The sequence below is a fragment of the Pan troglodytes genome, chromosome 12, assembly GCF_028858775.2.
Source record: "Pan troglodytes isolate AG18354 chromosome 12, NHGRI_mPanTro3-v2.0_pri, whole genome shotgun sequence".
Classification (NCBI taxonomy): Eukaryota; Metazoa; Chordata; class Mammalia; order Primates; family Hominidae; genus Pan; species Pan troglodytes.
The window spans coordinates 21,616,496-21,632,464 of NC_072410.2; the positions used below are offsets into that span (position 1 = coordinate 21,616,496).

The following is a 15,969-nucleotide window of genomic DNA, read 5'->3' on the forward strand; positions in this document are numbered from 1 at the left end:
CCTGTTCACTCTGATGGTAGTTTCTTTTGCTGTGCAGAAGCTCTTTAGTTTAATTAGATCCCATTTTGGCTTTTGTTGCCATTGCTTTTGGTGTTTCAGTCATGAAGTCCTTGCCCATGCCTATGTCCTGAATGGTATTGCCTAGGTTTTCTTCTAGGGTTTTTATGGTTTTAGGTCTAGCATTTAAGTCTTTAATCCATCTTGAATTAATTTTTGTATAAGGTGTAAGGAAGGGATCCGGTTTCAGCTTTCTACACATGGCTAGCCAGTTTTCCCAGCACCATTTATTAAATAGGGAATCCTTTCCCCATTGCTTGTTTTTCTCAGGTTTGTCAAAGACCAGATGGTTGTAGATGTGTGGTGTTATTTCTGAGGGCTCTGTTCTGTTCCATTGGTCTATATCTCTGTTTTGGTACCAGTACCATGCTGTTTTGGTTACTGTAGCCTTGTAGTATAGTTTGAAGTCAGGTAGTGTGATGCCTCCAGCTTTGTTCTTTTGGCTTAGGATTGTCTTGGCAATGTGGGCTCTTTTTTGGTTCCATATGAACTTTAAAGTAGTTTTTTCCAGTTCTGTGAAGAAAATCATTGGTAGCTTGATGGGGATGGCATTGAATCTATAAATTACCTTGGGCAGCATGGCCATTTTCACGAAATTGATTCTTCCTATCCATGAGCATGGAATGTTCTTCCATTTGTTTGTGTCCTCTCTTATTTCCTTGAGCAGTGGTTTGTAGTTCTCCTTGAAGAGGTCCTTCACATCCCTTGTAAGTTGGATTCCTAGGTATTTTATTCTCTTTGTAGCAATTGTGAATGGGAGTTCACTCATGATTTGGCTCTCTGTCTGTTATTGGTGTATAGGAATGCCTGTGATTTTTGCACATTGATTTTGTATCCTGAGACTTTGCTGAAGTTGCTTATCAGCTTAAGGAGATTTTGGGCTGAGACGATGGGCTTTTCTAAATATACAATCATGTCATCTGTAAACAGGGAAAATTTGACTTCCTCTTTTCTTAATTGAATGCCCTTCATTTCTTTCTCCTGCCTGATTGCCCTGCCCAGAACTTCCAACACTATGTTGAATATGAGCGGTGAGAGAGGGCATCCCTGTCTTGTGCTGCTTTTCAAAGGGAATGCTTCCAGTTTTTGCATTCAGTATGATATTGGCTGTGGGTTTGTCATAAATAGCTCTCATTATTTTAAGATACGTCCCATCAATACCTAGTTTATTGAGAGTTTTTAGCATGAAGTGTTGTTGAATTTTGTTGAAGGCCTTTTCTGCATCTATTGAGATAATCATGTGGTTTTTGTCTTTGGTTCTCTTTATATGCTGGATTACGTTTATTGATTTGTGTATGTTGAACCAGCCTTGCATCCCAGGGATGAGGCCAACTTGATCATGGTGGATAAGCTTTTTGATGTGCTGCTGGATTCGGTTTGCCAGTATTTTATTAAGGATTTTTGCATCGATGTTAATCAGGGATATTGGTCTAAAACTCTCTTTTTTTGTTGTGTCTCTTCCAGGCTTTGGTATCAGATGATGGTGGCCTCATAAAATGAGTTAGGGAGGAGTCCCTCTTTTTCTATTGATTGGAATAGTTTCAGAAGGAAAGGTACCAGCTCCTCTTTATACCTCTGGTAGGATTCGGCTGTGAATCCGTCTGGTCCTGGACTTCTTTTGGTTGGTAGGCTATTAATTATTGCCTCAATTTCAGAGACTGTTATTGGTCTATTCAGGAATTCAACTTCTTCCTGGTTTAGTCTTGGGAGGGGGTATGTGTCCAGGAATTTATCCATTTCTTCTAGATTTTCTAGTTTATTTGCATAGAGGTGTTTATAGTATTCTCTGATGGTAGTTTGTATTTCTGTGGGATCGGTGGTGATAGCCTCTCTATCATTTTTTATTGCTCTATTTGATTCTTCTCTCTTTTTTCTTTATTAGTCTTGCTAGTGCTCTATCAATTTTGTTGATCTTTTCAAAAAACCAGCTCGTGGATTCATTGATTTTTTGAAGGACTTTTTGTGTCTCTATCTCCTTCAGTTCTGCTCTGATCTTAGTTATTTCTTGCCTTCTGCTAGCTTTTGAATGTGTTCGCTCTTGCTTCTCTAGTTCTTTTCATTGTGATGTTAGGGTGTCAATTTTAGATCTTTCCTGCTTTCTCTTGTGGGCATTTAGAGCTATAAATTTCCCTCTATATACTGCTTTAAATGTGTCCCAGAGATTCTGGTATGTTGTGTCTTCGTTCTCATTGGTTTCAAAGAACATCTTTATTTCTGCCTTCATTTCATTATGTACCCAGTAGTCATTCAGGAGCAGGTTGTTCAGTTTCCATGTAGATGAGCGGTTTTGAGTGAGTTTCTTAATCCTGAGTTCTAGTTTGATTGCACTGTGGTCTGAGAGACAGTTTGTTATAATTTCTGTTCTTTTATATTTGCTGAGGAGTGTTTTACTTCCAACTATGTGGTCAATTTTGGAATAAGTGTGATGTGGTGCTGAGAAGAATGTATATTCTGCTGATTTGGGCTGGAGAGTTCTGTAGATGTCTATTAGGTCCGCTTGGTGCAGAGCTGAGTTCAATTCCTGGGTATCCTTGTTAACTTTCTGTCTTGTTGATCTGTCTAAAGTTGAGAGTGGGGTGTTAAAGTCTCCCATTATTATTGTGTGGGAGTCTAAGTCTCTTTGTAGGTCTCTAAGGACTTGCTTTGTGAATCTGGGTGCTCTGTATTGGGTGCATATATATTTCGGATAGTTAGCTCTTCATGTTGAATTGATCCCTTTACCATTATGTAATGGCCTTCTTTGTCTCTTTTAATCTTTGTTGGTTTAAAGTCTGTTTTATCAGAGACTAGGATTGCAAACCCTGCTTTTTTTTGTTTTCCGTTTGCTTGGTAGATCTTCCTCCATCCCTTTATTTTGAGCCTATGTTGTCTCTGCACATGAGATGGGTCTCCTGAATACAGCACACTGATAGGTCTTGACTCTTTATCCAATTTGCCAGTCTGTGTCTTTTAATTGGAGCATTTAGCTCATTTACATTTAAGGTTAATATTGTTATGTGTGAATTTGATCCTGTCATTATGATGTTAGCTGGTTATTTTGCTCGTTAGTTGATGCAGTGTCTTCCTAGCATCGATGGTCTTTACAATTTGGCATGTTTTTGCAGTGGCTGATACCAGTTTTTCCTTTCCATGTTTAATGCCTCCTTCAGGAGCTCTTGTAAGGCAGGCCTGGTGGTGACAAAAATCTCTCAGCATTTGCTTGTCTGGAAAGGATTTTATTCCTCCTTCACTTATGAAGCTTAGTTTGGCTGGATATGAAATTCTGGGTTGAAAATTCTTTTCTTTAAGAATGTTGAATACTGGCCCCCACTCTCTTCTGGCTTGTAGGGTTTCTGCTGAGTGATCCGCTGTTAGTCTAATGGGCTTCCCTTTGTGGGTAACCCGACCTTTCTCTCTGGCTGCCCTTAACATTTTTTCCTTCATTTCAACTTTGGTGAATCTGACAATTACATGTCTTAGAGTTGCTCTTCTCGAGGAGTATCTTTTTGGTATTCTCTGTATTTCCTGAATTTGAATGTTGGCCTGCCTTGGTAGTTTGGGGAAGTTCTCCTGGATAATATCCTGCAGAGTGTTTTCCAACTTGGTTCCATTCTCCCCATCACTTTCAGGTATACCAATCAGACGTAGATTTGATCTTTTCGCATAGTCCCATATTTCTTGGAGGTTTCGTTCATTTCTTTTTACTCTTTTTTCTCTAAACTTCTCTTCTCACTTCATTTCATTCATTTGATGTTCAGTCACTGATACTCTTTCTTCCACTTGGTTGAATCAGCTACTGAAGCTTGTGCATGCGTCACACAGTTCTCGTGCCATGGTTTTCAGCTCCATCAGGTCATTTAAGGTCTTCTCTATGCTGTTTATTCTAGTTAGCCATTCGTCTAATCTTTTCTCAAGGTTTTTAGCTTCTTTGCGATGGGTTTGAACATCCTCCTTTAGCTTGGAGAAGTTTGTTATTACCGATCGTCTGAAGTCTTCTCTCAACTCATCAAAGTCATTCTCCGTCCAGCTTTGTTCTGTTGCTGGCAAGGAGCTGCGTTCCTTTGGAGGAGAAGAGGCACTCTGATTTTTAGAATTTTCATCTTTTCTGCTCTGGTTTCTCATCATCTTTGTGGTTTTATCTACCTTTGGTCTTTGATGATGGTGACGTACAGATGGGGTTTTGGTGTGGATGTCCTTTCTGTTTGTTAGTTTTCCTTCTAACAGTCAGGACCCTCAGCTGCAGGTCTGTTGGAGTTTGCTGGAGGTGCACTCCAGACCCTGTTTCCCTGGGTATCACCAATGGAGGCTGCAGATCAGCAAATATTACAGAATGGCAAATGTTGCTGCCTGATCCTTCCTTTGGAAGCTTCTTTTCAGAGGGGCACCTGGCCGTATGAGGTGTCAGTTGGCCCCTACTGGGAGGTGCCTCCCAGTTAGGCTACTTGGGGGTCAGGGACCCACTTGAGGAGGCAGTCTGTCCATTCTCAGATCTCAAACTCCATGCTGGGAGAACCACTACTCTCTTCAAAGCTGTCAGACAGGGACATTTAAGTCTGCAGAAGTTTCTGCTGCCTTTTGTTCCTCCTCTGTTCTTTTTTTTAATGTGGCTACTCAAACATTCTAAATTATATGTGTGGCTTATCTTGTAGGTCTCTTGGACTGCAAAAACCTAGTCTATCACAGACTACTTGACACATCCACTGGAAGATGCTGGAATTGGCACCACGGACTTGCAGGAATGCCCAGGAATGGCTGCAGACGTTTTCTTCCTGAAAAATTCATCATAGAGAACTGGTGGACAATGGAATCTGGTTTTCTTCACTTTTGTAATGCTGCTAGTGTTCAGAAAACTAAAGATGTAAACAAATAAACAAAAAACAGGCTACTGTGTAAAGGGCTGCCCAGGCCTGGGTCTGATTATAGTTTGATTTAACCCCTGGAAAGGATGTTTGATAATGTTCCAGTTTATGGCCTAATGAGCAACATTATCAAATTACCCCCTTAGGTGCTTTCATACCGTATTTACAGGCTCTTCCATTAGTACTCATTTCAAACAGAGATTAAAAAGTTGAGAGGACTGCAGGCACTCCTGACCCATATTAGAGCCTGGCCATACTCATCTAGGCCACTGGAGAGCTAGATGAGCCTGGGGAGACTCCTGCTTCTCAGGAGCCACCCCTAGATTTTCTGGTTTGAATATAAGCCGGTAGAAGTCCACTTTGGGGCCTCTCTGCCAATCCATCTGGGAGGTCACATGCCTGGTGCCTTTCACACACTCTCCAAAATAGCTTAGAAAAGATCCATTCTTTGTACCTCCAAGTGTCCCTTACCCTATAACCCTCCCTGAGTATACATCTACTACCCCAAACAGAACAAAAATTTTGTAGACCTTTCCAGGTTTTCCTTAGGATTGTAATTTTTTTTTTTAGATGGAGTCTCACTCTGTCCCCCAGGCTAGAGTGCACAGTGGCATGATCTGGGCTCACCACAACTTCCACCTCCCAGGTCAGGCAATTCTCCTACCTCAGCCTCCTGAGTAGCTGGGATTACAGGTGTGTGCCATCACGCCGAGGTAATTTTTATATATTTAATAGATATGGAGTTTCACCATGTTGGCCAGGCTGGTCTCAAACTCCTGACCTCAAATGATCCGCCCGCCTTGGCCTCCCAAAGTGCTGGGATTACAGGCGTGAGCCATCATGCCTGGCTAGGATTGTAATATTTATTTTATCAGCAATAAAATCATGTAAGTGCATTAGAGAAAATGTCTGAAATACAGAAAATAATTTGTGTTTTAATTTTTTTAGAGACAGGGTCTTGCTTTGTCACCCAGACTGGAGTATAGCAGCATGACCATAGCTCGCTGCAGCCTTCACCTGCTGGGCTCAAGCAATCGTCCTGCCTCACCTCCTAAGTAACTGGGGCTACAGGCACACAGCACAACATCTAGCTAATTTTTAAAAATATTTTTGGGCCAGGCATGGTGGCTCACGCCTGTAATTCCAGCACTTTGGGAGGCTGAGGCAGGTGGATCACGAGGTCAAGAGATCAAGACCATCCTGGAAACACAGTGAAACCCCGTCTCTACTAAAAACACAAAAATTAGCTGGGTTTGGTGGTACGCGCCTGTAGTCCCAGCTACTTGGGAGGCTGAGGCAGGAGAATCGCTTGAACCCTGGAGGCAGAGGTTGCAGTGGGCCAAGATCCACCACTGCACTCCGGTTTGGCAACAGAGCGAGATTCTGTCTCAAAAAAAAAAAAAATTATTTTTGTAGAGATGGGGTTTCCTTGTGTTGCCCAGGCTGGTTTCAAACTCCTGACCTCACGTGATTCTCCTCTTTCAGCCTCCTAAAGTGTTGGAATTCCAGGTGTAAGCCACCATGTCTGGCCAATTTTTTAAATTTATAATAAAATAAAACTAAATTCAGAAAAATTTTCACTCAGAGCAGTATCAACATCCAAAATGACCACTATTAGCAATTACGTAAGACTGAGTCTTTTTTCATACACAGGTGAGTTCTATGAAAGTGAAATGTGTGATTTAATATTTCAGTAAGTTATCATTCATGCAACCCTATGCTTATCTGGGTAGACAAATCTAAAAGCCACAGTCCCTGTCATCATGAAGGCCCCCTGTCCAGGAAAATGGGTTTTAAGCCTCCTTAGAAACTTTTTTCTTCCCAATTTCAACAAAATGCCAGTATGTATACAGTCTACATATAAATCAGATAAGTGATGTTTTATTAGTAGAGCCTAATTTCCAATTAGTGATATTTATTTTGAAATACTAATTTGTTTGTTCTCCCCTCTATTCCCATATCATCCCACAGCCAGTTCGAGCAGGTGCCAGGTTTGATGTTCCTCTGACCCAGGAAGGTGTGCAGAGTGGACAGCAAAAGCGGTTCTAAGGCTCTTCCACCCTCTGAAGAGGGCACAGACAGTATTATAGAAAGGAGACTCCTCTAAGGGGCCTGTGAGCTCATTAGCAGTGGGAACAAATGGGCCCACCGGACCTCTGGAATCAGAATCTCTGGGGGTGAGGTTGAACAACCTTTTTTTAACAAGTTCTTCAGGCCATGAGTATGCATATTAAAGTGTGAAAACCATCAGGTTAGAGGAAGGATTCCAGAGGTGGAGGGGTGCACTCACCTTTGGGGAGAAGAAACAAGAGAGGGAGTAAGCCCCCTGTACACGTGAGGCTCCAGGGTTGCACCCGAGGGGGTGTTACAATTTCGGGTGAGGTGGCACTCAGGATCCCGGCCCAGCAAAGCCTTTTCCTGCCCCATGCCACCCACAACAGGCCGTGAAACAGTGCATAGACAGTGGGAGTGGCAATGTGTTAACTGGGGCTGCTAACCAGAAGCCCCTGCCGAAACCCCCAGCCCTGGCCTCTGGACCCCATGGGGGCTACCACCATTTGAGGGGCCCCTATACTGACTGAGACACCCATCATAGGATGTATCCCACAGATCAATTTATTTTTATTAAAAACAAGGTGGGCATGATGGCTTGTAGTCCCAGCTACTTGGGAGGCTGGGACAGGAGGATTACTTGAGCCCAGGAATTTGAGGCTGTAGTGCACTATGATTGCACCTGTGAATAGCCACTGCAGTCCAGCCTGGGCAACACAGTGGAAACAACAACAAAATATACCACCACCCAAAAGAATACGGAACTGGAGAATTCTTGTACACCTGAGACTGTAGACTGAGAATCTTCCCCACTACGTGTATTACAAGGCCAATAAATAAGACAAGAAGCCATTTTGATGAATACAAAATTCTTCAGTTGGAGGTTGTGAATGACACGTGCCATTCTATATCAGCCTTGCCCTCTAAAGTGCTTCTTTATTGGAGGCTGTTTTTGCATATTATGAAGGAAACCCTCGTTCACACTCATAGGTAATACTGCGTTCAGCATGAGGATGCAATGAGCCAAATACAGAATGTGGGAAATTATACAGGACAAATAATCAAATTTCTTCCTTTAAAAACTGAAAAGAAAAAAAACCTATAAATAAAGGAAACTTGAGAGATATTTCAACCAAATGCAATGTGTGAATCTTGATCCAAACAAACTAAATGTAAAATAACATTCAGGAGACAATCGGGAAATTCGTGTGCTGACTGGATATTCAATGATATTAAAGAACTGTGGTCACATTTTTTAATGTGATAATAATATTGTGCTTTCATGTTTTTACAGAGTCCCTATGCTTTAAAGGTATACATTAAAATGTTTACAAATAAAATTATATAATATCTTGGATTTCCTTTGTCAACCTTAACTCATGAGATTCAGAACATATAGTTAATTATAGAAAATCCTATAATTCAAGTGCAAAGCTTGAGGATGGCCATCCAGAAACACAGAGTCCAAATGAGCAGGGTCAGTGTTCCAAAGTAGGAAAGTTAAGGTTTTACTTGTATAGGTAGAGACAGAGAAGTTTTAGCAGGATTACAATATTTTCCATATCAGACCAGTGCATATGTTATAGTTATTTGATAACTACAAATATTTGATTGCTACATTCCAAGGAGGATTTATTTATTAATTTACTTTACTACTCTGTGAAGAGGGGTAAAAATCTGTGGGGGGTCCTATCTCTGGTGCTGCTTGGCCTTTCCAATTACTTACAGGAAAAAAGGCAGAAGTTGCAGCTGCATGCCATGTGACTCGGGTTGCACAGCGACATCGCTCTCAAGGCTCAGAATACTTTCAAGTTCCAACAGCTTTAAGTTTGAATTATTTAATTTCACACCTTCAAAGCAATCCATTGGAGGAGATAGGAAGTGGCCAGGTATATACTTGAAATCAAATTAGCTGTGAGTTGATCTGAAGCCATCTTCACACGGTTAACAAGAATTCTGGATAGAAAAATAGTTATAGGTAAGCAGTAATCAGGCTGCACTTTGACCCACTTCCTTGTAACCACAAGTCATGTGGCAGTAGACACTGACTGTTTGTAGACCCATTCTTCCTATTAATAGGACTTCTAACATTAGCGTCAGAAGGCTTTTAAGAATTGTGTATGATGTTTTTGAGATCCCTAATTCCAGTAAAACAGATGATGCCAACCAATCTGAAGACCCCCACAGAGGAACAGAATCATCATGAGAATACAATTTCTTCAGCTCCCTATCCCATGATTTTACCCTGCACTCTTCAACCAATCAATGATCTCCACACTTAAGCCCACTCCAAAACTCTTACGAACCCTAGTCCCAAACTCCTCTGGGAGATGGATTTGAGGTTTCTCCCATCTCCTCGTTCAGCAGCTCTACAATTAAACCTCTCTCTGCTGCAATCTGGTGTATCAGTGTGTTGACTCACCATGTGTTTCAGGCAATAGACCTATTATGGTTACAGATCATTGTTGAATCTAAGTTACAAGTGCATAACGTTTCATTATACTGTTGTCTCTACTTTTGAAAGTATCTGAAAGTTTCTACAATAAAATGATTAAAAGAAATGATAATGACAACTCTCGCCCCCTTTCTCTCCCTCCCCCCACCAAAGAGTGAGGGGGAAGGCTTGTTAGTTTTTCTTCTGGGGCAATACGGAAGGGAAATTAACAAGACTGGGTGGCCCCTGGCAGCCAGTGTAGGGAAAGAAGGTCCTGGAGGTTTGAGGTAGTGGTGGCAACTTTTGATCAGGGAAAACCAACTGAGGCCTGGAGCTAGTAATAAAAAATAAAGACCAAGGAACTGTGCTGAACTTAAGAGCTCAACAGCTGCAAGGTCTGTTCCTATTAGCCTGCTGGACTTTGCTCAACAAGCCTGTAACCAATCCTGTGTACTGAACTCTGGCATAGTAAAAAAAAAAAAAAAAAAAAAAAAAAACCTATTCTGCCTATTTCAGAAATTATCAATTACACATACACCACTGTGCTAGTTGAGGTAGGCTCATGAAAAGACCGAGGACACAATCCCAGCCCTTGCAAAGTTCACAACATTAAAAGAATGCCCAAAACTTGGAAAGCAGTATTGCTGGTACAGCATGAATGTACAAACATAATACATACAAGCAACATGGACAACTGGAGGAGCACCCAAGTTTGCCCATAGGTACCCAAGACGGGTTTCACCAAAAAAATAGCTTTTGAGTTAACACTTGAAGACTAACTTAGTGTTTGCTGGGACAAGAGCCAGGAGCAGGTCCCTGGAGAAAGAAGTAAATGAATTTGCAAGACCTAAGATGAAACTGCAAGGACACGTTTTTGGGAACTACAGTATTTGTTTTGCTGGAGCATAAAGGGTGGTGGTGGAGGTGTTCCTAAAACCCGTTCTCAGCCTGCATAGACCACGATAATTTAAGCCTGAGGCCCTTTGGGCCTTTTAAAATTCAGTTTCCTGATGGGAAAGGAGAGGAGATCCATCTTCACGGAAAACTTAACGGGTTGTGGGTCAGACTGCATTTTGGAGCACAGAGACGGCAATAAAGAGGAAATGGAGAGGGTTTAAGGCCCAACAAAAAACACGTGGTGCAGGCCGGTCGCACAGCCTCACGCCTGTAATCCCAGCACTTTGGGAGGCTGTGGTCAGGAGTTCAAGACCAGCCTGGCCAACGTGGCGAAACCCTGTTTCTACTAAAAATACAAAAATTAGCTGGGTGGTGCACGCCTGTAATCCCAGCTACTCCGGAGCTTGAGGCAGGAGAATCGCTTGAACCTGGGAGGCAGAAGTTGCAGTTAGCCAAGATCGCGCCACTGCACTCCAGCCTGGGCGACAGAGCAAGACTCGGTCAAAACAAAACAAAAAACACGTGATGCGGGCAGTAACAACCTACTTCCCACAGTTATAGACCCTTAACGCAGGAAGATGAGTCTATCAGAAATCAATGTTCTAAACTTCCTTTCTGAAAGCAGTAGGCTTTGTACTCAATAGTAGTTTTATATGGATTCTCTATCACTGGGTATTGATGTCCAAACAATAAATCTTTTTCCCTTTTTTATTGACTTGAAACGTAAGTGCTCATTTAGGTAGTCTGATGCCTAAATGAGCACTTACATTGTATGTCATCAGTAGTAGGCATCAGACTACTTAAATGAGCACTTATGTTGTATGCTTATGCCTGATTATTTCAAAATTACAGATTATGCATAAAATACTATAACAAAAAGGGCTGTTGTAAATATACTTAAGCTGTAAGGAATCAATTAGCATCATAATATTAGTAGCAAAAGGCAGCTGGATAATGTGTGCGTAGCTTTGGATTTTTTTTTTTTTTTTTTTTTTTTTTACAAAATGTATTTGGATTTTTTTTTTTTTTCTTAATTGACAGGGTTTCGCTTAGTCGCCCAGGCTGGAGTGGAGTGGTGATCTCGGCTCACTGCAGCCTCGACCTCCGGGGCTCAGGTGATCCTCCCACCTCGGCCTCCCGAGTGGGAACTCTAGTTGGGCGCCACCAGGCTTGGCTAATTAACTTTGAAACGACTTAGACAAGGCCTCTGCCATGTGCCTTGCACAATAAACTCTCCACAAACATCTGTTCAGCGATTTTACAGAACTGCGGTCCCACGCCTGCTTTCCGGGAAGCTTCCCGTTTCTCTGGAGTTACTTCCCTTCACTTTGGGGGTGCTAGACGTCCTATTGCGCAAACTTGGCCCCTGGCCACGGGGTCCGCCGTGGCGCAAGCTGTGGTACAGGCTGCGCGCCCCGCCTCGGCCCACAGGCGCCTGAGATCCCGGGACGGATCGCGGTCCGAGGCTCCGCAGAGTTTACGCCTGCGCACAACGCGGCCGGTCGGGCGGGGGCGGAGCCAGGGCCGATCACGCCCTTCGTCCACTCCGCCAGGTGCGCGTGCGCAGCGGCCCCGACCCCGCCTCAGTCTTCCTGGGCGGCGGTGGGTGTCCGCTTCTCTCTGCTCTTTGACTGCACCGCACTCGCGCGTGACCCTGACTCCCCCTAGTCAGCTCAGCGGTGCTGCCATGGCGTGGCGGCGGCGGGAAGCCGGCGTCGGGGCTCGCGGCGTGTTGGCTCTGGCGTTGCTCGCCCTGGCCCTGTGCGTGCCCGGGGCCCGGGGCCGGGCTCTCGAGTGGTTCTCGGCCGTGGTAAACATCGAGTACGTGGACCCGCAGACCAACCTGACGGTGTGGAGCGTCTCGGAGAGTGGCCGCTTCGGCGACAGCTCGCCCAAGGAGGGCGCGCATGGCCTGGTGGGCGTCCCGTGGGCGCCCGGCGGAGACCTCGAGGGCTGCGCGCCCGACACGCGCTTCTTCGTGCCCGAGCCCGGCGGCCGAGGGGCCGCGCCCTGGGTCGCCCTGGTGGCTCGCGGGGGCTGCACCTTCAAGGACAAGGTGCTGGTGGCGGCGCGGAGGAACGCCTCGGCCGTCGTCCTCTACAATGAGGAGCGCTACGGGAACATCACCTTGCCCATGTCTCACGCGGGTGAGCAGGCCGGGGCGCGAGGACGGGAGGGGGACTTCGCGGCAGCCGAGGCTGGGGTCTTCAGGGTTGGCCCTGAACCGCAGGCCGCGAAGCGGGCCTGGCACGACTCTCAGGCCTCTGGCTGTTGGAACTTTCAGGGAAGCCCTCGTTTGCTCGGTGCGGCTCCCCGAGCGCTGTTGGGAGGGAGGTAAGTCTGCAGACAAGATGTGATCTTCGCCTTTGGTCGATGAGGTGAAGGGAATACTAAAGACGTTAAAATCCACAGAAGGAGGCTTGTGGTTCTAACAGGTGGGGAAATCTCATGATTCCTAATCATGGGCCTCTTTTCCATTCACCGCTTCCCAAAGTCGGAGGGGTGAGTAGGAATCCAAACTCTTCCCCCAGCGCGCCCCACGATCGGTTGTCCCTTCACCAACATAAAGTGATGGCTCGTTGGCACTCTGGTTTCTTCACTTTCTTGAATCATGTCTGAATATTCTAAACTGTGAGTCAGAAAACCTGCATCTGACTGAGTCAGTAAGCCTTGACCTGTGCTTTCTGACTTGCTAAATTTAGGGTTATAACACTGGCTGTACTGCCAGTCAGATTCACTGAGTCTTGAGTTACGATCAAAATTTTAAAATTACTGTATTCATTCAAGAAAAGACCTTGGGGCCGGGCACAGTGGCTCATGCCTGTAATCCCAGCACTTTGGGAGGCCGAGGTGGGAGGATCGTTTGAGTACAGGAGTGTGAGACCAGCCTGGCCAACATAGACCCCATATCTGCAAAAATTTCTTAAAATCGCGTGGGCGTGGTGGCGCCCGCCTGTAGCCCCAGGCACTCAGGAGCTGAGATGGGAGAATCACTTGAGCCCAGGAGATCGAGACTGTAGTGAGCTGTGATTGTGCCACTGCACTCCAGCCTGGGCGACAGAGCAAGACCTCAAGGAAAAAAGACAAAAAAGACCTTGCTATTTGCCAGGCAACCCTTCCTACACATACTATTCCCTAGGGCAGCAGGTTGTATCTTCAGGCAGTTGTCATAGTTTAAGTCTTATTTTGCAAAATGTCCTTGAAACTAAGTTCCGGGTAAAATAACGACCAGTACACAGAGAGTGAACACACTCTGTTATGTAAGATAACATCACTTTATGCATCACACGACTAGTTGACTCATTCTCAGCTTAATGTGGTTAGTTTTGGTTTTTGTTTTCAGTTTCCACTGCTACTAAGTCAGACATCCTTTTTCCTATACTTCTGTTTTTTGCTCTGTTTTGGCTTCCTGAATGCAAGTTCAGGTCCTAACAGTAAAGTGAGGACAGAAAAATAACCTTGGATTTGCCTATTTTGTGAAGTGATGGGAAAGGTAGTCAGTTGAGAGACTGTTGAGAAGAAGTAAGGACTGTTAGGACAACTCTTTCAAGAAGATTGAAGACTGAGGGAGATGCAGAGGAATGGGCAGAAACTGTGGGAGTATGGGATGGTGGGACAGAGTTGGTAGGGTGTGTTTGAAATTGTGTAGGAGTGATCTGCGAGAGTCTTCCGGAAGGCAAGAAGGCTGAGTCCAGAACACTGGAGGCTTGGTCACAGGCGGTCCAAGGACAGTTCCTCAGTCGCAGCAGAAAGGAGGGCGTGGGAATGAGAGCAGATGTCCATGTGGTGGCACTGGGCTAGGCACTACGTTCAGTGCGGTTATTCCAGTGATTACAAATCTATTGTCACGGTACCCAGGCTGCGTTTCCACAAGAATGTCATGAAAGGTCCTGTCAGATTTGACATAGCACTCCACATACATACTATCAACAGTGTTCCCTGCTTTAGTAGTTCTGTCAAAGAAAAGAGGTTAGTGTGTCATTGATTCTCTGATGCTGGGTTCTTATACACCCATCTTAATGTAGACTTTTTTTCAAATAGCAGGTTCATCAGCCTACAGTTTTCCAAATCTACTTACTGCATTTTTTGATAATAGCATTAAGAAACACCTTTTCGGGCTAATAGCACTTGTTGTAACCATGGGTCAGCAACCTTGCCTGCTTATGTTATTGACATGTAATTTATCCAGGGCCAGAAAAACAACATGATGTTCATGAGAAATCCACTTCTTGGGAGCTTCTCTTCCCATTATCGGTGTCCATTCTAGCCTTTTTAGTGAGAGAATAATTCTGTTTGAGAGAAAAGACCAACGAAACAATTTAAAGATGTGTGAAGTGTCCAGTCTGCAGACACAGCCCACACAGCTCAGTGTTCTGCATAGAGTGACTCACTCTTCCCAACAGCCTTTAAGGAAGGTATTTGACCACGGAGTACATACAGATGAGGAAACTGATGCTCAAGGAGTTTAGAAGATTAGCCAGAGACGACACAGTAATCTAGTAATCTAGGGCCAGATAATTCTTTGTTCTCTCTCCCTCTCCCCCTCCTCTCCCTCTCCCTCCCTGTTCCTACCCCCCTCACCCCATGTATGTCTCTGTGTGTGTTGGGGCGGGGGTTGCCCTGTGCATTTAGGATATCTTAGCTGCATCCCTGGCCTCCACCCACTAAATTCCACTTCTGACAATCAAAGATGTCTCCAGATATTGCCAAATGTTTAGAGAGTAGGGGAGAGGCCGACAAAATTATCCAACATTTTGAAGCACTGATTAAAGGGAAATTAGTTTGGTAGCAGTGTGATACATGGATTAAACAGAGCAAAAGCTGGAAACAGAATCCACTTAGACTGTGGGGCTAGTCTAAGTAGAAATATAAGGGCCAGTACTATAGTCGTGACTGCAGAAATGAAAAGACCCTTACAGAATGTGGCCACATTGGGTATAACTTTTTGAGAATGGAATTAATTCACAAGGTGACTGTGTACAGACAGCCTTGAAGACAGCTCAGACTTAGGTTTCTGTATTTAGTCAGAGTGTGACTAGAGCCAGGAAAGACCACTGATTCAGTGGTTCTCACTGTTCTGTGTAACACTGGTTTTCTGTGAAATAGGTAGAGGTGGCCTGCCTGTAAAATTGAATACTAGGCCGAGTGCGTTGGCTCATGCCTGTAATCCCCAGCACATCGGGAGGCCGATGCTGGTGGATCATGAGGTCAAGAAATTGAGACCAGCCTGGCCAACATGGTGAAACCCTGTCTCTACTAAAAATGCAAAAATTAGCCGGGCGTGGTGGTGTGTGCCTGTAGTCCTAGTTACTCAGGAGGCTGAGGCAGGAGAATCGCTTGAACCTGGGAGGCAGAGGTTGCAGTGAGCCGAGATTGTGCCACTGTACTCTAGCCTGGGTGACAGAGTGAGACCCTGTCTCAAAAAAAAAAAAAAAAAAAAAAATACTAGTAGTCTCTTCCCAAGCCTCAGGAGAATGTCTCCAGTTTTTCTGAAACCTATTGCTCGTCTCTACTAGAATCCAGTACAAGATGCTTTTGGGATTTAAATCAGTATTTTATTGTGGCTCTAAAAAAAATGTGACTGGGATTTTTTTGTCCGAACAACTGTAAGGACTGTTGCTGTTGCCCAAAGTCAATTCTGTTTACTTTAGCAGACATATATTCAGCAGCCACTTTGGGTTAAGTATTATA

The 15,969-nt window shown here is 44.4% G+C and overlaps 1 protein-coding gene across 11 annotated transcripts in view; it reads left to right on the forward strand.

The window, feature by feature from the left end:
• Nucleotides 1–11,771: 11,771 nt before the first annotated feature.
• The window catches only part of RNF149 (ring finger protein 149), a 54,434-nt gene continuing 50,236 nt past the window's right edge, over nt 11,772–15,969 (forward strand). For 6 of the 11 annotated variants that reach the window (XR_010149063.1, XR_678259.5, XR_010149062.1 and 3 more), the window contains exon 1: nt 11,824–12,425. Coding sequence is in view for 5 of the 11 variants with exons in the window: in XM_016949129.4 (XP_016804618.2) it covers nt 11,966–12,425 (460 nt within the window). In the remaining 6 variants the exon portion in view is untranslated. Of the gene's footprint in view, nt 12,613–15,969 lie in introns of all 11 variants that reach the window. The other 5 variants (XM_515662.9, XR_010149061.1, XR_010149064.1 and 2 more) reach the window with 5 other exon arrangements.